Source organism: Mus caroli, unplaced genomic scaffold (genome assembly GCF_978045245.1).
Source record: "Mus caroli unplaced genomic scaffold, Mus_caroli_1 scaffold_9, whole genome shotgun sequence".
Taxonomy (NCBI): domain Eukaryota; kingdom Metazoa; phylum Chordata; class Mammalia; order Rodentia; family Muridae; genus Mus; species Mus caroli.
Genome location: NW_028227264.1, coordinates 129,518,168 through 129,540,126, shown reverse-complemented (window position 1 = coordinate 129,540,126; position 21,959 = coordinate 129,518,168). Strand labels below are relative to the sequence as shown.

Genomic DNA, 21,959 nt, shown 5'->3' with positions numbered 1-21,959 from the left:
TGCTCTTCAGACCATACAGATATCAAAGTCATTGGTGTTTTAAACATTTAGTCAAAGAAGGAAAATGTATAAGAACTAGTAAATGGTAGAGAAAATTTCTATACTTGTTTCTCTTACTTAATAATTCAGATTCACAAACATTAACATTTTTCACCAAGCTCATGATTCATTTCTAAAAATCTTTAATTCAATACATTTCCATATGTCTTTGTCTTGATATCCCCTGTCTCTAAAATCCACAAACCTCCCATATTTCTATGTTTGCATTTTGGTGTTTTTTATACCCCAATATTAGTTTATAACACTTCTTGCATTCTCAATACTGCCACCCCAGAAGACAGACACAACAGTTTATTATTAGCTGTGGATTTACCAGACTATTTCCACTGACTTACTATTGGAATAGAGGGTACCTATAGTATAGGGTCACAGTAGAATTTAAAGCAGTTGAAATATATTAAAAGTGCAAAGAAAGCACTTTTTATGCTTCATTTAGATTTGTGATTTAAGACCATAGTCATTAAAGTATGATATATTGATATCCTTCAACAGAATTGATTATAGTATTTTATCTTAAGATCTGGAGATGGCAGTGTGTATGTGTGTGTGTGTGTATGGGTTTATGTGTTGGGGATCAGGAAAGAAGAGAGATGGAAAGCTGAAAACACATACAACATGTTTCAAGTGACTTTGGATTAGAATGCAAACTTTTAATATTTAATTCAATCAAAATTAAGGACAGAAACAAGATAACATCAGAATTTCAATGTTTAAGCCAGGAAGAAAAAAGTATTTCTCTGTTTCTTTAATATCCCCATGTGAATAAGAGAAAAATAAATAATATGATTATATAAATTATTCATAATTAGGATTGTAAACTAATATCTTTTCTTTTTGCCCAGATACCACAAAGTTATAAACAACTATTTTCCCAGTATAGTCCACTGTAGAGATGTTGCTCTTTCTGAAAACTGGCTCTTTAAATGTTAATGTTACTTCAGCATTACATATCATTATTATATATGTAGTCATATATATGTATATATATGTGTATATATATGTGTGGGTATGTATATGTATACATATATACAGAATATATATATATATATATATATATATATATATATATATTCTGTAGTCATAACATCCTTCCTCACATTTTATTTAGGCCTGTGAACAGTCAGAGGTTCACAATGAAGAACCATACAAGAGTGACAGTTTTCATCATAGCAGGTTTGACTGATGACCCACAGTGGAAAGTTGTGCTATTCATCTTCCTGCTTCTTACCTATCTGCTCAGTGTCACTGGCAATCTGACCATCATCACACTCACACTGGTGGATACTCACCTGAAGACACCCATGTATTTTTTCCTTCGGAATTTTTCTTTCTTAGAGTTTTCCTACACTACTACATGCATCCCCAAATTGCTTGTTACTATGGCAACAGGGGACAAAACCATTTCCTATGGTAATTGTTTGACTCAAGTGTTTTTTGCTTTCTTATTTGGAGCATCAGAATTTTATTTGCTGGCAGCCATGTCCTATGACAGATATGTAGCCATCTGCAAGCCCCTGCACTATATGACAATCATGAACAATAAAGTCTGTGCACAACTGGTTCTCAGTTGTTGGCTTGCTGGCTTTTTTGTCATCTTTCCACCACTCCTGTTAGGCTTGAATCTTGACTTCTGTGCTTCCAACATCATTGATCATTTCTACTGTGATACTACTCCACTCCTGCAGCTTTCCTGCACAGATACACAACTCCTGGAGACGATGGGATTTGTCTCAGCTCTAGTAACACTCTTACTCACATTGGTAATGGTGATCATATCCTACATTTACATTGCTATAACAATTCTAAAAATCCCTTCAGCCAGCCAGAGGAAGAAGGCTTTCTCTACATGCTCTTCTCACATGATTGTAATATCCATTTCATATGGCAGCTGCATCTTCATGTATGTTAAACCATCAGTTAAGCAGAGAGTATCTATTTCCAAAGGAATTTCTATGCTCAACACCTCAGTGGCACCACTTCTGAATCCTTTTATCTACACCTTGAGGAATCAGCAAGTGAAAAAGGCATTCATTAATACAGTACACAGGATTTCATCTTTCTCAAAGAAATGACTATATTATTTTATTATATGAAGGAAATAAAGAAAAGGGATTCATATATTAACAGAATTTTTAAGAGAATTCTCTTATTTTGACGTTTGTTCTTTTTTTTTTTTCACGATACATCATGTCAAGCTACATTTTCAATGAAAATCTTTGATGTGAGCAAGAAAATTTCTTTTCTGTTTTCCAAGAGATAAACTATCTATGCTCTTAATTATACAGAAGAAATTAAATATATATTTTCAATGTCTCTTTAGTCTTTCAAAATTCAGGTTATAACCTGCAACATGACAAAATACTAGAATGCCTTCACAGCATGCAGAAAGCCTGAGTTTGATTCCTTAACACCACCCCAAAAAAATTCAATTTTCAGTTCCAGTTAAAATAAAAAGAAATGGTTTCATCTCAATGCTATATCATTCAAAATATAAAGTAAAAATTATTATATTATCATATACTTATGACCAAGAACAAACAAGGTAAAATAATATTAACTTGAATTTTACCTGTTTTCATGTATATTTTACTTAAGAGAATGTTATACCAGGATTTGTCCATCACTTTTGGTGTTCATGTATAACCAAAAGTTCTCAGAAGTTGTCAAATGTTCCGTGGAAAATAATCACTCATTTTCTTGTTTTTAAGTTATTATTACTATCATTATCATTATTTTACTCATTCACTTTACAATCTGTTTACTGACTCCTCCTGGTTGCCCCCTATAGCAATTCCTCCTACATCCCTCTTCTTCTTTTCCTCTGAGAGGGTTGGGAACCCCACAGTATTCCTTTACCCTGTTCTATCACTCATTTTCTTTATGGGTGAAGTTCCATTTATATTTTACAAGTAGATTTTATCTTTTTAAGAAGAAATATGGTAATCATATTTGTGTAACTTGAAACAGCAATGAAATAATTATAACTATTTATGTAGTTATATATATGTATGTATATGCATGTTTATATTCTGAAACTTTCTAAATTCTCTTTGTTTCATGTAAGATACCCTTTAAGATAGTTGGAAAGTATTTTTGATTGTTCACTAAATACAAACCATGCTTAGGCAGCCTCGATGATGAGAATTCATGGTGCTGCTAATGATATTTCTGGTAGGCACAGTCTTACAGAAACTCTATTTTCTTCTGATTCTTACAAACATTCCTCTCTTCCTCAAGAAACCTTGAGCCCTGGTACAATAGTTCTGCTATAGATATATCTACTGTGACTGGGCACCACGATTCTGGATTTTCATCCACCATACATACAATTGTATATAACAAACCTACCTGTAATGTACATGAACAAAATGGCACATATATCAACATCCTTGTATGTTGATTTAAATTCCATCAGTGAAACCAAGGCATTTTAAGAATTAACTCTTTTTACAAGATTTTTCTGTTATAGGTCAAAGTCTATTGGAGACTCAAAATTAAATTCTGTATCCTAATGAGAATCTTTTAAAAAATAAATATAATAAGCAGTATTTTCACAGATTTTTTATTATCTCTTTAATTAATATATTTAACTTCTCAACATTGTATTTTTAACCAATTTTTTAAATCTGTAAAACTGTTTTTCTGTAAAACATTCTTAACTTCAGAAGATGTGAAAATGATTTCTCATTTGAAAGCTGGGATTTTTAATGCAATCCTAACTCTATAGAAAAAGCAGAGATCCATGATTAGTATTTAGAGGGTATTTAGATAAACAGCTTGAAAATCCCACTTTCGGCTTATCTGAGATTCCAAAGTATGTTTTATATCAAATTATTAACTGTCCTAATTTTAATCTTCAATAATCTACTGGTTATTTCTCCTTAGCAGCTTTGCTTCTCTATATTATGTATATATATATCACATGATCATGATAGATAAGATTGTGGATAACAGCAAACTAATGATAAAATAGGCCATGACTTTTAAAAACGCAAGGATGGGTATATATAAGAATTTGGATGGAGAAATGGGAAGGAAAGATGTTTTAATTATAATATTTAAACAAAAAGAAATCATTCTTTTAAATATTTCAGAATCCAATCCAATTTTTTTTGTTGATATCAATCGAGATAAATATGCAAGCAGTGGTGCTGCTCAGAGTCAGAGACAGCAAACACTAGATTCAGCTGTTCTGATGACAACTGAAAGAAAAGGAAAATATAGGTCTGTATTATTAGAAGAAACATAGATGTTAAGCTTCTACCAACTAAACACATGCCTGGGTCCTTGTCAGATCAACATCTTGTACCTCCTGGAACTGATTTCTATGGTCCAGAGTGTTTGGGACTTAATTCCTAGTTCTAGAGTCTTCTTTAGGGTGTTGATATGTTCATCCCATGCCATCAAAAGAGTCTGAATGAGCTCCCCAAGTCTGACTTACTTCTGAAGAATCCCTCCTGTGACACAGGCTGGTGACTTGGGTGTCGAGAAATGTCCAGGCATTGATAGGAGCTGCTCTCTTGCCTGATGCTGTTACCTGGTTTTTGGAATAAGATTCATGAACTTTAATATATGCTAATCAGAATTTTGAGGTGAAACTGGGCTACATAGGAAGATCCTCTCTGTAAATAAAATATGCATTTCATCTTTTGTAATTAAAAAGTAACGTAAGATTCTTTTTTTTTCTACTTTATCCTTTCTTTTTAAAAATTTTTTATTTAATCTTTTTAATAAAATCTTGACTGTACACACTCTAACTGTTCCACATCCCATATCTCTTCCCCCTGCACCCCAATCTCCACAAAGATGTCTCTACCTCTTCCATCCCCCACTTCACCAGACCTTACCATTCCATGGGGCCTCCAGTCTCTTGAGGGTTAGATGCATCTTCTCTGAGTGCAGATCTGGCAGTCTTCTGTTGCATATATGTCAAGGTCCTCATATCTTTTCAGCATAAATCTTTTATCTGTAAATATCTCAATGGAAATGTATCCTCAGTATTTTTACTATATCAAATGCAATAATTTTACAATATATTAAAATTTTTATCACATGTATTTGGGCTGTGAGGTGTGTGTGTGCGCGCGCACACGTGTGCATGTTCGTGAAATGTAAATTACTCATTTCTTTGGAGACTCAGTTGTATCACGTGATATTTATCTGGGGACTGTCTCTTGAGAGGGTGTTTTGCTGAAGCACACATGTAGGAGGACATTTTGCTGACAATAGACATGTGGTATTTTTCTAGAAGCTACCTAAAAGAGAACATGTGGTGTTTTGCTAGAGCAAATGCTTGAGAAGATATTTGATGTTTGGAAAGGGTATAAGTTAACCCAACAGACAATGGACAATGCAATGGCATTGTTTCATCTTCCCACTCTTCACTGGTTTTTATTGAGCTTTGCTGATGCTAGTCTTTCCTGATGATATCATGGGATTGGTTCACCTTGCCTTCTTCACTGCTCATAGCTTATTGTAAAGTCTTTAAGAGAACAGTGCCAAGGAATTTTTTGTGATATTCTGGTGTTTTCTGCCCACTTCCAAGGACTCCTGAAGATTAGTAGAAACTTGCAGTTTCTTCTGGACAAACTGTCCCTAAACTATAGGAACTGAACTGAGAGAAACTGAACTGAATTGTCTTCTCTCCCTCTCTGTTCTTAAGTAGTCTTTCTTTCCTGTATGTTCTCATAGAGTTGGGCCTGTCTTATTTCTGATTCATTCTGTCAAATTTTTCTCTGATCTGTCACTTTGTCTGCCCCTCAATTAGACTTGTTTGATATAAAATGTATACTAAAGACAAATCTGTATTCCCACCAGAAGGATTAAAAATGTATGTTAAGGGCATGTCTGTGTATACCAGCAAGGTCACATAGGCGTAGGTCTTTGGATATGATCCCTTGTCAGGGTAGCCATGTGGTTGGATTAAAAATCCTCTACATCTTCATTCACAGTTATGGACTTCCAAACAATCATTTTTTTTAATTCTTTTTTTATTAGATATTTTCTTTATTTACATTTCAAATGCTATACTGAAAGTTCTCTATACCCTCCCCCCACCCTGCTCCCCTACCCATCCACTCCCACTTCTTGGCCCTGGTGTTCCCCTGTACTGGGGCATATAAAGTTTGCAATACCAAGGGGACTCTCTTCCCAATGAAGGCCAACTAGGCCATCTTCTGCTACATATGTAGCTAGAGACACAAGCTCTGGGGGTACTGGTTAGTTCAAACAATCATTTTAAAGTTCTCTCCTGCTAACATTAGCCCATTGTCTTAGTTAGGGTTTTACTGCTGTGAACAGACACCATGACCAAAGCAATTCTTAGACATTTAATTGGGGCTGGCTTACAGCTTCAGGGATTCAGTCCATTATATCAAGTTGGGGACATGTCAGTGTCCAGGGAGGCATAGTGCAGGCAGAGCTGAGAGTTCTACATCTTCATCTAAAGGCAGATAGGAGAAGATTGACTTCCAAGCAGCTACAATAAGGGTTTTAAAGCCCAAGCCCACAGTGGCCTACCTACTCCAACAAGGCCAAACCTCCAAACATTGTTCCTCCTTGGGCTAGGCATACACACCACACCTGTGTTTAGCTCATTAAAAAGTATATATCAATTAAAAACTAAGAAATCTAAAGTCTTCTTTAAAAGTAGCAATTTTAATTTTGTTTGTATGTATATGCTTATATAGGGACTTTTTTGTAAATAACTTAATGGAAATTTATGCATATATATTATTAATTATTTTATTTATGTACGTTCCAGGTGTTGCCTTCCCCTGTTCTCCCCCACACAGTTCCTCACCCCATTCCCCCTCTGTCTTGACTCTGAATGGATGCTTCCCATTTTGGGTATCTCCCTTCCCTGGGGCCTGAAGTCTCTCCAGGGCTAGGTGCATCTTCTCCCACTGAGGCCACACCAGGCAGTCCTCTATTATATATGAGTCAGGAACCTTAGACCAGCCCATTGATGATGCCTGGTTGGTGGCTCAGTCTCTGGGATGTCCCAGGGGTCCTTGTTAGTTGAAACTGCTGGAATTCCTATGGAGTCACACTCCCCTTCAGCTCCTTCAATCCTTCCCCTATTCGTTCATAGGGGTTCCCAATATTACTAAATACAAACAATATTTAAAATTTATACATCAATAATTAATTTAAAAGAATCAATGAATTTGAAACAAAATAAGGCAGGGATATATGAGAGGGCTTAAAGGGGTTTGACGAGGAAAGGGAAATTATTATTATCTGAAAAATATTCTTAAAAAGAAAGTATGTTTTAAAATTTAAATTTTGAATTTCCCTGAGTTTGGGCCAGTATAGTACCATTCTTCCAACCCTATACCTATGTATTAGATTAAATGTATTTTTTAATTTGTATACCAGGTATCATTTCTCACCTTATTTTTCTGTATAATAAATTACTGATTGTGTATCTGTGAGTGTCTGGCATGTATGCACAAGGAGATCAGTGTTCTGCTCTATCACTTTGTATCATTTTACTTTAGAGAATGTCTCTTGAAGTCAGGATAGTGTTCAACCAGTCCCCAACAGCCTCCTGTCTCCATGTTCCCAAGGGCTGAGGTTATAGCTACATGTGTTGACACCCAGCTTTTTACATGGCCACTGGTATTTAAACTCAGGGTTAAGTAGACTTGTACAGCAAGAACTCTTACCCACAGAACTATTTCCCAGTCTACCTTAGCAATTCTTTATTATTAAATGTTACCAAATATCTTCTATGTTCCTGTGTTATTTACCAATCATCAATTTGTCCACTTGCTTATGGTAATCATTTAATAAGGCTTATCAAACTATATTTTAAATCAAAGATTTCCTTGTAACTTTTCTCCATAATTTCTAGATACTTTTGACTATATACAATTTCTATATATTTTCAAAATCCAAAAATGTTTATAATTATACTAATTTTTCTGGTAGGATCACTAATGAAAATGAATTAAAAAAAGTACTAAAGTAGTGTTAAGTATCAGATAGACACTATAACAATTAATAACTGAATAAAGTTTGTATTTAGGTGTCTATAGATCACTGAAAAATTATCCCAAAATTAAGGATTGCAAGAGGGCTCAGTAGATAACTCTAGCCTTACAGGCATGCTCTGGTGCCCATGCATACTAAATAAAGATATAAATTATAGAAATTATTCCAATATTCCAAAGTCACATTTTGTGCAGTTTCATTTGACTCATTGATAGAAAAAAATTATAGCTTTTGAGAAAACAAATAGGAATGATGTTTCTATTAGATACTCAGATGTTGTTGCCTTAGTGATAGACTCACAGACTGGGAATACAAACATAGACCCTCAAAGTAATTATTCCTCAAAAGGGATTTAATTTGTCATTATCTCCAAAGTATGATTGTCATAGGATACAATTTATTTCATGCTTGCTACAGTGTTTCTACAACAGTCTTGAAAGTATTTTTTATTGATTTCAGTATGTATGGAGGGCAATGATGCATGTGTACTCCTGCATCCACCCATACAGTCATGTATAGAAGCCAGAGGCTAATATCAGGACGTCTTTCCTTGGTGACTTGACCTATATTTTAAGACACAATTTCTTATTGAACCTGAAGCTCCTTGTTTTTGCTTGGCTGGTGCACCAGTGAGTGAGATGCCAGGATCAGCATCCCTAGGTTACAGACACACTGTATCTAGCTGTGATGAGGATTTTGAGAATCCAAACTCATGTTCTGATGCTTACATAACAAGGCCACTTACCTAGTCCCCACTGGGCCACTCCCTAGTCACAAAGTTGTCATTTTTAATGTAGTATTTTATATCACTATGCTTGTAGAAATTAATGTTTATGAAATGAAGCCATGATATATTAGTTCTTGATGGTCTGGTAATCACCATATAACCTAGGTTTAACTGTTAGTTGTGACAATCCTCCTGTCTCAGTTTCTTAAGTAGAGCTTTAACTGTTAAGATAAAGTCTCACTGTGTTAATAATATGAATTGAACTTGACATCTTCCTAACTCAGATCCCTAGTACATTACAGCCTCCAGCTACTAAATTATTTTAACTCACTGATAAATAATATGATTTGAAAATTGTTTTGCATATTTTTAAATTCTTTCTTTTCCTTAAGGACACTGTCCCCTTAGATTTCCTATAGAAAGGCTATTTTACTGTTTAAATAACTGGGAAATGGTATTAGCTAATTTCCAGGAGATAATTTCAGCTACCCTAATTTTAATGAAAATGTAAGATTAAATTAGTTGGATACATATATATTATCTCATGATTTCTCTGATATTTTTGAAAATGGTTTAATAGGAATTGTCTAAGGCAAAAACTAAGACTCTCAGAGAATTGATTGAAAATAAGTGTCACTTTATTTTTAAAAAATCACATTTTATTAGCCTGCTTTTAATTAAAACAAATGATTCTTTAATGTTAATTTTCCTGTCCAGAAGATTAAATATTATTTCAAGGAGCATAATTTTCTTTTATAATTGTTCATATACTCAAGAAAAAAAATCATTCAAACATGTCTGTTAATGGTAAGTGAAATAGTAACATTAGTTTTCTTTAAAACACCTAAGAATAATTTAACATAAAGCATAACATAACCATAACAAAACATAAAATAAAAACACGACATGAAGCTCAGAGGGGAAAAGATGAGGGATACCAAGGTGAGGTAGAGGAGGCAGTAGTGGATGTATTTGATCAATATACATTGCGTATTTGAATAAAACATACTATTTAAAAATTTAAGAATATTATATAAACAATGAAAGAGATACTATTTAAAAATTTAAAGACTAATTATATAAACAATGAAACATACTCAAAATTTAAAGGACCCAGTCATGAAACCATGATTTGATTTTTTTCATCTTATAAAACACTAATAATTCCTCACTTATGTTACAATTCTAGTTTTTGAACCAGAAATCATACTGGAGAATCATGGAGAAAATACCAGTCCTCCTTTTGGCTAATTAGTGAAAACCTAGGCCTTTTAGAAGTCTTCAAACATGAAAAGTTAGAAGTTACTTCTCCCAAGAGCATCAAATATACCCGTTTTACTACATTATTAAAAGAGAAAAAGGAGTCCTTTGGAAATGTGCATTGTGTGCATTTTTGAGCAAGCAAACTTACCAATAATTTCTAATTGCAAAAGTCAGTTGTTAACAAATACCTTTTTCTTAGGTTTGAAAATATTGAGATACCCACAATTGATTATAGAAATGCTAAATTGTTTTATGGAGAAAGAAGATGGATATATTAGCACAAAGAAAAGTGTCAAATGAAGACAAGATCAAGGAATGAGGTAATGAATTAAATCTTTCCTTAATACTCTACTTTGGATGTAGCTTCCCTGTAGTTTCTCTAAGACACAAGTAAGCTTCCTGCTCTCTGGATCTTGCAGAAATGTGTTTGTCCCTATTCTGGGAAATCCCCTGAGCCTTACCTTTAAGGGTTATCTTGTCTATGTATCCATTAGTGGCAGGACACTGCATGATCAGTTGTACTCTATTGTGACCACTGGTGGTTTTCGGTAATGGTCTTAATCCATGACACATAGAAGTTTGTTTCTTTGAGGGGCTGGAGAGATGGCTCAAAGGTTAAGAACACTCACTGCTCTTCCAGAGGTCCTGAGTTCATTTCCCAGCAACTACATGGTGGCTCACAACCATCTGTAATGAGATGTGATGCCTTCTTCCGGTGTGTCTGAAGACAGCGACAGTGTACTCATATATATAAAATAAATAAAAATCTTAAAAAAAAAAAGAAGTTTCTTTGATGATGGATGAAAGCTACCCTTATCAATGGGTATAGGAAAACATTTGCATGCAGTTGGTAATCCGGCAAGTCTAGTAAAGTGGCTGTAGTAGATTCTCCTCTAAGATCCATGACTTCACTGTTCCTGGGTAATTGACTAGGTTTCCAGTACCAGGCATTGAGTAGACTTCCTTCCTGTTGAGTAGGCTTTAAGTCCAATTACAGAATTTTTGGTTACTGCTAAGACATGAAAGCCACTATTTCCTCTTTAGAAGTTTATTTATTTACTTTTAATTTAGTCTTTTATTTATTTATTTATTTATTCATTTGTATATGTTTTACACTCCAGATTTTATTCACATCTCAATCCACCCTCTGACTGCTCCACATTCCATACCTACTCCCTGCCCCCCTGTCTCCACAAGGATGTCCCCACCACCCACCACCTACCCCACCAGACCTCTAAACTCCATGGGGCCTCCAGTCTCTTGAGGGTTAGGTGCATCTTCTCTGACTGAACCCAGACCCAGTAGTCCTCTGCTGTATATGTGTTGGGGGCCTCATATCAGCTTGTGTATGCTGCCTGATTGGTTTTCCAGTGTTTGAGAGATCTCAGGGGTCCAGGTTAATTGAGACTGCTGGTCTTCTTATGGGGTCGCCCTCCTCCTCAGCTTCTTCCAGATTTTTTCTAATTCAACCACAGGGGTCAGCAGCAGCTTCAGTTCATTGGTTGAATGCAAATATCTGCTTCTGACTCTTTGAGCTACATGGTGGATCTTTTGGAGGGCAGTTAGGTCTGGTCATTGTTGATAGGTCAGGTCCATAGGCCTCCATTGGATACTAATTGTCATTACTGGGTAGTTTTCAAAAATAATCAAAGAAAAGAGTACCATGAATATTAGAGGATTAAGAGAGGTGTACAGGGAGTTAGAAACAATATAATTACATTTTAATTAAAATTTTTGAAATAGGAAAAATATTTTCTGCATTCAACAATGAAGTAACAAAAACATTCCTAGAAGAGAAAAAGATTTTGATTGATAAATCATTATAAAATACTTGTGATACAACTAAACATTTTAATTTCAAAACATCAAAGTAGATTGTATTGGTGTCTGGATTTACTTGATTGATTTTAACCCTGAGTTTGGCTATTTCTTGCTGTCTACTTCTCTTGGGTATGTTTGCTTTCTTTTGTTCTAGAGCTTTTAGGTATGCTGTTAACTTGCTAGTATAGGATCTCTGCAATTTTCTTATGAAGGCAATTAATGCTGTGAATTTTCCTCAACACCGATTTCATTGTGTCTCATAAATTTTGGAATGCTGTACCTTCATTTTCACTGAATTCTAGAACATCTTTAATTTCTTTCTTTATTGCTCCCCTGACCAAGTTATACTTGAATAGGGATTTCTTCAGTTTCCATTAGTATGTGGAATGTCTGATTACTGTTTTGTTATTGGAGTCCAGCCTTACTTCATGGTGATAGGATAATATTTATGGGATTGTTTCAATCTTCTTGTGTCTGTTGAAGCTTGTATTGTGTACAATTATATAGTCAGTTTTAGAGAAGGTTCCATGTGGTGCTGATAAGAAGGTTTTCTTGGTGTTTGTTTGTTTGTTTGTTTGGGGGTGAAAAGTTCTGTATATATCTTTAAAATCCATTTGGTTCCTAACTTCTCTTAGTTTCACTTTTTCTCTGTTTCATTTCTATTGCAGTGACCTGACCATTGGTGAGAGTGGTGAGAAGTTAAACCATACAGTGAAAAAGAGAAAGCATCTTCAATAAACGGTGCTGGTCTAACTGGTAGTCTGCATGTAGAAAGAGGAAAATAGATCGATATTTGTCACCTTGCACAAAGCTCAAGTCCAAGTGGATCAAGGACTTCAACATAAAACCAGATACACTTTATCTAATAGGAGAGAGAGAGAGTAAGAAACAATCTGGAGTGTATTAGCACTGGGAAAATTTTCCTGAACAGGACACCAATGACTCAGACTTTAAGATCAACAGTTGACAAATGAGACCTTATGAAACTAAAAAGCTTCTGCAAAACAAAGGACATAGTCAATAGGACAAAATGGCAACCTGAATATAGGGAAAAGATCTTCACTGATCTACATCTGATAAACTGATAATATCCAAAATGTATAAAGAACTCAAGAAGTTAAACCAAATACCAATTAAAAGTGGGGCACAGAGATAAACAGAGAATTCCCAACAGAGGTATATCAAATGACTGAAAAGTACTTAAAGAAATGTTCATCATCCATAGTGGTTAGGGAAATGCAAACCAAAGTGACCCTGGGATTCCACCTTATACCCATCGCAATGGCTAAGATCAAACTCGAGTGACAGCACATGCTGGCTAGGATGTGGAGAAAGGGGACTACTTAGCCATTGATGGCATGATTTTAAACTGGTACAGCCACTCTGGAAATCAATCTGGTGGTTCCTCAGAAAATTTAAAGTAGTTCTACCTTAGGACCTGTCTATACCACTCCTGGGCATATACCCAAAAGATTCTCCACCATAAGAACACTATGTTCATAGCAGCTTTATTGATAATAGCCAGAAAAATAGACACCAACCAGATGACCCTCAACTGAAGAATGGATGCAGAAAATGTGGTTCACTCACACAATGGAATACTATTCAGCTATTAAAAATTAGGGCATCATGAATTTTGCAGGCAAATGGATGGAACTAGGAATATCATCTTGAGTGAGATAACCCAGACCCAGAGGGACATGCATAGTATGTATTCATTAATAAGTGCATATTAGCCCCAAAGTATAGAATACCCAGGATTCAACTCATAAACCCTAAGAGGTTAAACAAGAAGGCCCAGGTGAGGATACTTCAATCCCACTTAGAAGAGGGAACAAAATAATCATGAGAGGCAGAGAGAGGGAGGAAGGAAGGAAAAGGTGCAAGATTGGGTATAGGGGAAAACAGGAGAAAAGTCCAGAGGTTCAGGAGAATGAATGGAAATTTGCAGCTTCAAGGAGGTATAAGGGGAATATCTATAAAATCCCAGAGACCTGAGATGTGAGAGGCTCCCAGGACACAATGGGAATGACCTTAGCCATAATGCTCAACAGTAGGGAGAGGGAGCCTGAAGAGACCATTGGACTGAGGTTGGGGACCCCTGTAGAAGAGTTAGGGGAATGACTGAAGGAGCTGAAGTACATAGCATCCTCATAGGAGAACCAACAGTTCCAACTAACCTGGACTCCTGGAGAGCTTCCAGAGGCTAAGCCACCAACCAAAGATCATCACAGGCCGGTCTGAGGCCCCAGGCATATATATAGCAGAGGACTGCCTTGTCTAGCCTCAGTTGGAGTGGATGGCACCTAAGCCTGTAGACACTTATTGTCCTAGGTGGCAAGGAGAGGTTCCCTCTTAGAGGCAAAGCAGAGGGGGAATGTGACAAAGAATTTCTCGAAGGGGGAATGGGAGTGAGGGCAACATATGGAATATAAAGTAATAAAATATTAATATAAGTAAGTTTCTAGACATGATTAGTCGAGAGACTCAAGATTTTTCATCAATTAAGAATTTTTTAATAAAAACGTGTTATTGCCCATTTATTTGAGTAGTAATTGCAATAAGTGTAACTAGAAAACTTTTGACAAATATGAAATTATTCTTTCCAGTTTATTCTAGTAGAAATAGAATCACATCACCTTCACTTCACTTTCTTACTGTAAAAATTATAATTTTTTTTGTTTTGTTTTTTCGAGAAAGGGTTTCTCTGTATAGCCCTGACTGTCCTGGAATTCACTTTGTAAACCAAGCTGGCCCCGAACCCAGAAATCCACCTGCCTCTGCCTCCCAAGTGCTGGGATTAAAGGCGTGTGCCACAACCGCCCATTTTATGCTATACTTCATTTTTTGTTGTTTAAGCTACTATAAATAATAATTAAAATCACAATGAATGTAAAAGTATTATAAAGACAATAACCTGCAAAGGTAAATATTTTTCTGTTAATTTGCAATCATCATCATAGATAGAATTCTATTTTGAAACCTTAAACTAGGCCGAGCAGTGGTGGCACACGCCTTTAATACTAGCACTCCGGAGGCAGAGGCAGGTGGATTTCTGCGTTCGAGGCTAGCTTGGTCTACAGAGTTAGTTCCAGGGCAGCCAGGGCTACACAGAGAGACCCTGTGTCCAAAAAAGCAAAAAACCAAACGAACAAAAAGCAAAGCAAAACAAAACAAAACAAAAAGAAACTTTAAGCTGGCTTTAAGAAGGTTTTAAATTGCTTCATATTCAGTTCGAAAATTAGCATCTCCCTTTTCCATCTAACATCATATTTTGTATTCCTTTATTATTTTATCTTTTGAGAACTTCATACTTTTAATGTTTTGTGTATGTATTGGTAACAACCCCTCAGTTGTTCCCCCAGGAAGGCTCCAGCATTTCCTCTCATTTAAGAAATTTAAACAACAACTAAAATAGTAGGATGAATTCATTTTTTTTCATTACCACTAAAGGAAACGGTTATGGTATACATGTAACACAAACATAGATACATATACATACATGTAAGAATATATATGCATGTATAGAATTGCATAACATACACATGAATTAACAAGGAGGCTCAATGACTTAACCTTTCCAAAAATACGCATGATGTCATTGACAGATGTGTCACTTGAGATATATAAGATATAATTCAAATTTGCTCCATCTCTAATTTTATAATATAAATTAGTAAAGCCATCCCATAATAATCATGTTCAGAAACTCATCAATTAAATTAAAGTGTATTGCAACACAAGTGTAGTAACTGCATTAAGAGTATCATACACTTTTATTTCTGAGATGAACTGAAACAAGGATACGTTCATTAGTTTTATGGTTGAAACTGTCACATGTTGCATGTGTAAGCTATATCAGATCAGCAGTTTTGAAGCAACTTTTTTTCGCACAAGATCCTTAAATGCTTGTTTCACCTGCTGGTTCCTTAAAGTGTAAATAAAAGGATTCAGCATGGGAGCAACAGAGGTGTTGAGCATAGCCACCCCCTTTGTTAAAGCAACTCCAGCCTTAGCAGATGTTTTCACATACATGAAGATGCAGCTTCCATAGGATATAGAGACAACAATCATGTGTGAGGAGCAGGTTGAGAAGGCCTTTTCCCTTTGTTTGGCTGAGGGAAATTTCAGAATTGTTCTGAGAATACAGGTGTAAGAGAGAATTATCAGTATCAGTGTAGTCATAAGCGTAATCAAAGCTAATATAAAGCTCATGAGCTCCAAGGTGCTTGTGTCTGTGCAGGATATTTGCAGCAAAGGAGCAGAATCACAAGTGAAGTGGTCAATAGTGTTGGAGTCACAGAAATCTAGATCTAAGCCCATGGCCAGTGGAGGAAAAACTACCAAGAAACCAGCCAGCCAGGAGCTGATGATGAGCTGGTGGCAGATCTTGTTACTGATGATGGTTGTATAGTGCAGGGGCTTGCAAATAGCCACATAGCGATCATAGGACATGGATGCCAGAAGGAAAAACTCTGTTGAGCCAAGGAAGATAAAGAAAAATAGTTGGGCAGCACAAGCATTATAGGAGATCGATTTGTCCTTAGTTAAGATGCTGACCAAAAACCTAGGGTTACAGACAGAAGAAAATGAGATTTCTAAGAAGGAGAAATTCCTGAGGAAGAAATACATGGGTGTCTTCAGGTGGGAATCCAGCAGTGTGAGAGTAATGATGGTTAAATTTCCAGTAATGCTCAGCAAGTAAGTGAGAAACAGAAAGAAGAAAATCACAACCTGAAGCTCAGGATCATCTGTCAGACCCAGGAGAATGAAGTATGTCACTGAAGTTCTGTTCTTCATCTCTGATGGTTTGTCTACAAGAAATCTAACTGATACAATCAACATAGAAAACATGGATGGATACATGAACATGAGCTACAACACAAGCATAGATCTGTCTTTCTGTCTCTGTCTCTGTCTGTCTCTGTCTGTCTCTGTCTGTCTCTGTCTCTCTGATTCTCTGTCTCTCTCTCTCTCTCTCTCTCTCTCTCTCTCTCTCTCTCTCTCTCTCTCTCTCTCTCATGTGTGTGTGTGTGTGTGTGTGTGTGTGTGGTTGTGGCTGTGTGTCTATGTCCCCCTATCTCTCTCTGTCTCTTTTTGTATTTTGTTTTCTACATTTTGATCATATTTTTGAAGATTCATTTTCTATGTTTAAAGCCAGAAATTTTTCTGTTTCCATTCTGCTACCATCTATTACATTTACTATTGTATAAGATATAGTAATTAAATATAAATTCATCTAGTTCTTTATGATTAACATCATTATGCCTTTTATGTCATCTTTTTTATAAAACAAAGTTCTTGATCATTGTGGAAATCAGTGATCAATTTAATTATGTACAGGGATAGTCTAAATTTCACACTGGAAAAGTCAACAATGTAGCTTCTATAAATATTTTCTTAACAAAATGATAAAAGTCAGTATTTTTTGTATTTTAAACAAATACTAGTCCCATTTTTTAAAAAAATCCATTATAAATTTTGTCTCCTTGTATTATTAGAGAATTTCAATATTTAACCATCATTCTTGAGCTCTGAAATAAAGAGACTCTTCTCATTAAATTCAGCTAACATTTCATTGATCTGTGTAAAATTGCTTTAAAAGGCTTTAAAATTATTTAAGTACCAAACAACAAGAACAAAGAGTATTTTTACATCATATAGCAATAATTCATAATTGACAACCGACATACAGATATTTTAATATAATCTTTAAAACTATCTTAAATAGCCACATCAGTAATATGAAACTGACTTGCTCAGTATAAGTAACAGATATTCAAATGTATGCACCATATACGCATATACATATATATATATTGCATATATAGTCATATATGTGAAACTGAACTATAAATAAACTACATGAGAGGACAGTAGATAAAGCTGAAACATTTAGTATAAACTATTTGAAAATACTTACCAATTTAAAGCATCAGGCATATAATAATATGCTTAATTCTCTTGAACCAAATCCATGCCATGGTCCTGTAGCACAAAGAGAAATCGGTGTTTATGATTCTCTTCCCTCAAAGCTGAGCATCTCCTCACAGCATCCATGATGTATAATCTCAAAACATGCTGTGAAGCATCTTTATGTGTTTTCCAAAATCATCCAGTATCTCGGATCCTGATCGGTCCTTAAAATTTCTTAAAAAGACATCTCTATATGAGAATTGTATTGCTATAAAATTTTTCAGATTATTCTAATATTTCCCAAAGGAATGTTGGCATTGTTTCCCCAGGGAAAAAAAACATAACACTTCTACTATGTTTACAACACATAACTTCAAATAAATTCTACAGAACATGAAAATGTATGACTTCTGGGATAGATAATAATAGGGCACTAGTGTATACAACTAGAACATTACTTCCAATAATCACATTTAATTGGTTGATTATGTGAGCTACATCCCAGGAGCTTTTAGAACTTATCTATAAGTAATAGACTAGGTATTTTTGAAAGAATGAGATTTAACAACAAAATATAGTTATCTTCTCACATTGATTTTCCTAGGACAGTGTTGAGATAGACTACATGGCACTCTGATTTTCTCTACAGTCTGTAAAACAGCAGTGGATTTTTTAGACTGTGTCTTTCCTGAAAGACTCCATTTCATAAGCAGCCTGTGACTCCATTTTGAGGGTGGAGGACAATTGTAGCATAGTGACACTGATTATGTGTTAACTTCAACACAAGGAAAAATAAGTTTAAAACATGGAAGTAAAGGTTCAGTAGAGGTCTAATGAGAAAATGCAGCTGGCCCTGAACCTGCTATGTAGCCAAGGATTGGCTTGTAGTTCTTATCCTCCTACCTTCTTCAACCAAAACCTACAATTTTAGACATCATCACTGTATCTTGTTCAATATATTTCCCTATAGTTTTGACATAGCTACTTTTACGTATGTATTAACTGAAGGTGACTTTGTTCTATTTTAGCTTGAGAATTTGTGGTAAATGATGATTTGAGATCCTTTAAGTCTTTTTTCAATCTGATATTTTTAAAGGCAAACATGATACATCATATGACCAAGTTCCCTCAAAATCATACATCTTTATTTTTCTTATCTTTATAAAAACTACTTTCCTTTTAAGGCCATTAAGACATGTTATGGAATTAAAAAAAAGGTACCCCTGAATATATCTTATGGACACTGTAGAGTATTGCTAAATGAATCATTTTTGCAATTATTTACTCTATATGGGAAAGGATATATCTACGGTTTAAATTCAGACAGTAAAACCCTATAAATAGCCTGCCCTCATAGTACTGAGAAGCACCTAAGTAAACATATCATTTTCTTTCATAGCTAAAATATATACTCAAGTTTTCATTTATATTATAATTATTTATAAAAGTTACTTTTATTCATCTAATATAACTTGTTTCAGAGGCTTACTACTGAATAAGCTCACATTTTCTAGTTCTTTCTCAACTCTGGCTGGCTGATTAAACTTAGTTGTTTTGGCTCAAAACTCCTCTCGAGGTGACTGATCCAAACAGGCCTCTCTCTTGACTTCTGACTGAATTGTTCTACATGGCTTCAAACTAAATCTGGAAATATGTTCTATCTTCTGGTTCTGTCTCATTTTCTGGCTAGTTCTGTCTTCACCTGCAACCCATCTCTGTAAAACTGTCCTAGTAAAACTCTGTCTGTCTGTCTGTCTTTCTGTCTTTCTGTGTGTGTGTGGGGGGGGGGTCCATCTCCGTCTGTTTTCTGTTTCTCTCTCTATCTCTCTCTCTATGGGTGAGTGACTGAGTGACTGAGTGAGTGAGTGAATGTGTGTTTGTGGATGTATGGGAAGCTGTTCTCTTAAGTCACCTCTTTTCTGTTTGTTTCCATGCAAGTTGGGTGTATCCCATCTTTGACTCATTCTGTCAAATCTTTCCTTGATTCATCACATTGTCTGCCCCTCAATTAGATGTCACTCTCAAACATGGCCTATTCCCTATATAAACTAACCTCACATTAATTGTTTGGGATTAAAGGTGTGTACTAAGGGCATCTCTATATTCCAGATAGATCACACTGTTATTCTGGGCACATCTACATTTCAGCTGTATCAGATAGACCTAGAATGTCTTTAGTCATGATTGCTAATCAGAAGAGCCATTTGCTGGGTTAAAATTTCTATATAGTTATCTCTTAATTGATGATTTGCTTTGTCCTAAAAACCAGTTTTATAATTTCATACACTATTATCATTGTGAAATTATATCATTCCTAACTCATAAAAACAAAATTTTATTGCACATTTTCCCATTACTTCTTAGTGAGTATGTGTGTGAGTGTGCTTCTATGTGCACACCTTCAGGATATGGAGACTAGAGTACATACTTTCAGAGTCATCTATCTCCTCCACCATAAGGATTCTAGGAATTGAATTTAAATAGAATCGTTGCATGCTTAGCCATTGCTGACCTACTATGTTTTAATTACAGCACCTTGGGTGTCCTCATTATCTTTCTTTGAACCCAGAGCTCACTGATTTGACTCAGATGAAATCTGCTCAGTGAATCCCAGGGATTCACCTGTCTCTCCATCCCTGATAATCATATTATAAGCACAAATCACCATGCACAGCATTTTCCCATAGGTTCTGGGGATTGAACTAATGTCCTCATGCTTAGATGGAAAATAATTTCTCAACTAAGCTGTGGAAATAGCCTTTATTATTATTATTATTATTATTATTATTATTATTATTATATTGCCTTTACCCATATTTTTTCTATTTTACACAAATTGAATTTTAGTCTCTGATTTTATATTTATTTTTGATGTCCACTAAAATAGTGTATACTGTTTTCAGTGGTGATTTAAAAACTTGATAGGTGTTTGACCTATTTTTTTTAGCACCAGCATCTATACTCAATCCCACATTAAATGAAGTTTGATAAACGTTGTATTAGTTTTCAATTACTTCCCGAGCTACAACTTCCTAATCTCCCATTTCATTTATTTGACAATGAAGTTCTATAACAAAATATAAAGTCACTGAATTAGTGCTGGCAAGTTTGCTGCTGTTGTTGCATTTCAAGAGGTGATCTTCCCCAGACTAGATGTGTCATGCTATTACAAGCTCTTTATTTATCATGGATTTGTAGCAAGGACCAGAATTCTGTTCCCAACACCTATGTCAGATGACTCACAACTGTCTATGAGGAGAAGGAGAGATGTGAGAGGGGAGGGAGGAAGAATTGTAGGAGGGGGTTACCAGGAAGAGGACTGGATGTAAGCTGAGCTGGATGTGAGTAAGTAAAATAAATTAATTAAATTAAAATATTTTAAAAAGCAACTCAAGGGAAGAGTTTATTTCAGCTTATAGGATTTAGTTAACAGCAACAAGGAAAGCATAAAGTGGGGAAGCTGAGGCCAGTGCTCACCTGGCATATTTTATCAGAAAACAAAGAGCTCCTTGGGTACTTTCTCTAGCTCTTCCATTGGGGTCCCTGTGATCCATCCAATAGCTGACTGTGAGCCTCCATTACTGTGTTTGCTAGGCCCCGGCATAGCCTCACAAGAGACAGCTATATCAGGGTCCTTTCAGCAAAATCTTGCTAGTGTATGCAAGATGGATCCCTGGGAGCTAAAGGGATCTGCAACCCTATAGGTGGAACAACAATATGAGCTAGCCAGTACCCCCCGGACCTCGTGTCTTTAGCTGCATATGTATCAGAAGATGGCCTAGTCGGCCATCAGTGGAAAGAGAGGTCCACTGGTCTTGCAAACTTTATATGCCTCAGTACAGGGGAATGCCAGGGCCAAGAAGTGGGAGTGGGTGGGTAGGGGAGTGGGGGACTTTTGGAATAGCATTGGAGATGTAAATGAACAAAATACCTCATAAAAATAATATTAAAAAAATAAAGAGCAATGAATGTGGTTTTTCACTAGTTTCTCCTCTTTATACAGTCTGACTCCAGCTCCTTAAATGCCACCCATATTTAAAATGTATCATCTCACTTCACTTAACCTAATCTGGACAATCTCAAACAATGCTCAGAGATTTGTATTCAAGATGATTCTAGATCACAGTAAGTTGAGAAGTAGTATAAATCACCACAGTGGTCAATATTAATTTCA

The 21,959-nt window shown here is 35.5% G+C and overlaps 2 protein-coding genes across 3 annotated transcripts; one reads left to right on the top strand and one right to left on the bottom strand.

The window, feature by feature from the left end:
- The first annotated feature begins 1,193 nt into the window (after nt 1–1,193).
- On the top strand, nt 1,194–2,132 carry LOC147002807 (olfactory receptor 6C74-like). The gene has a single exon (XM_085843472.1). It carries the CDS (start codon nt 1,194–1,196, stop codon nt 2,130–2,132), a length of 939 nt encoding a protein of 312 aa, XP_085699598.1.
- Nucleotides 2,133–11,543: 9,411 nt separating this feature from the next.
- LOC147002806 (olfactory receptor 6C76-like) lies at nt 11,544–16,714 on the bottom strand. 2 transcript variants are annotated; one of them, XM_085843471.1, is made up of 2 exons: nt 15,762–16,669; nt 11,544–11,574 (listed from the first exon to the last, which is right to left on the bottom strand). In XM_085843471.1, exons 1-2 carry the CDS (start codon nt 16,667–16,669, stop codon nt 11,544–11,546), a joined length of 939 nt encoding a protein of 312 aa, XP_085699597.1. The 2 variants fall into 2 exon arrangements, with proteins under 2 accessions (XP_085699597.1, XP_085699596.1); XM_085843470.1 differs by lacking the exon at nt 11,544–11,574 and having other exon boundaries at nt 15,728–16,714.
- Nucleotides 16,715–21,959: the final 5,245 nt, after the last annotated feature.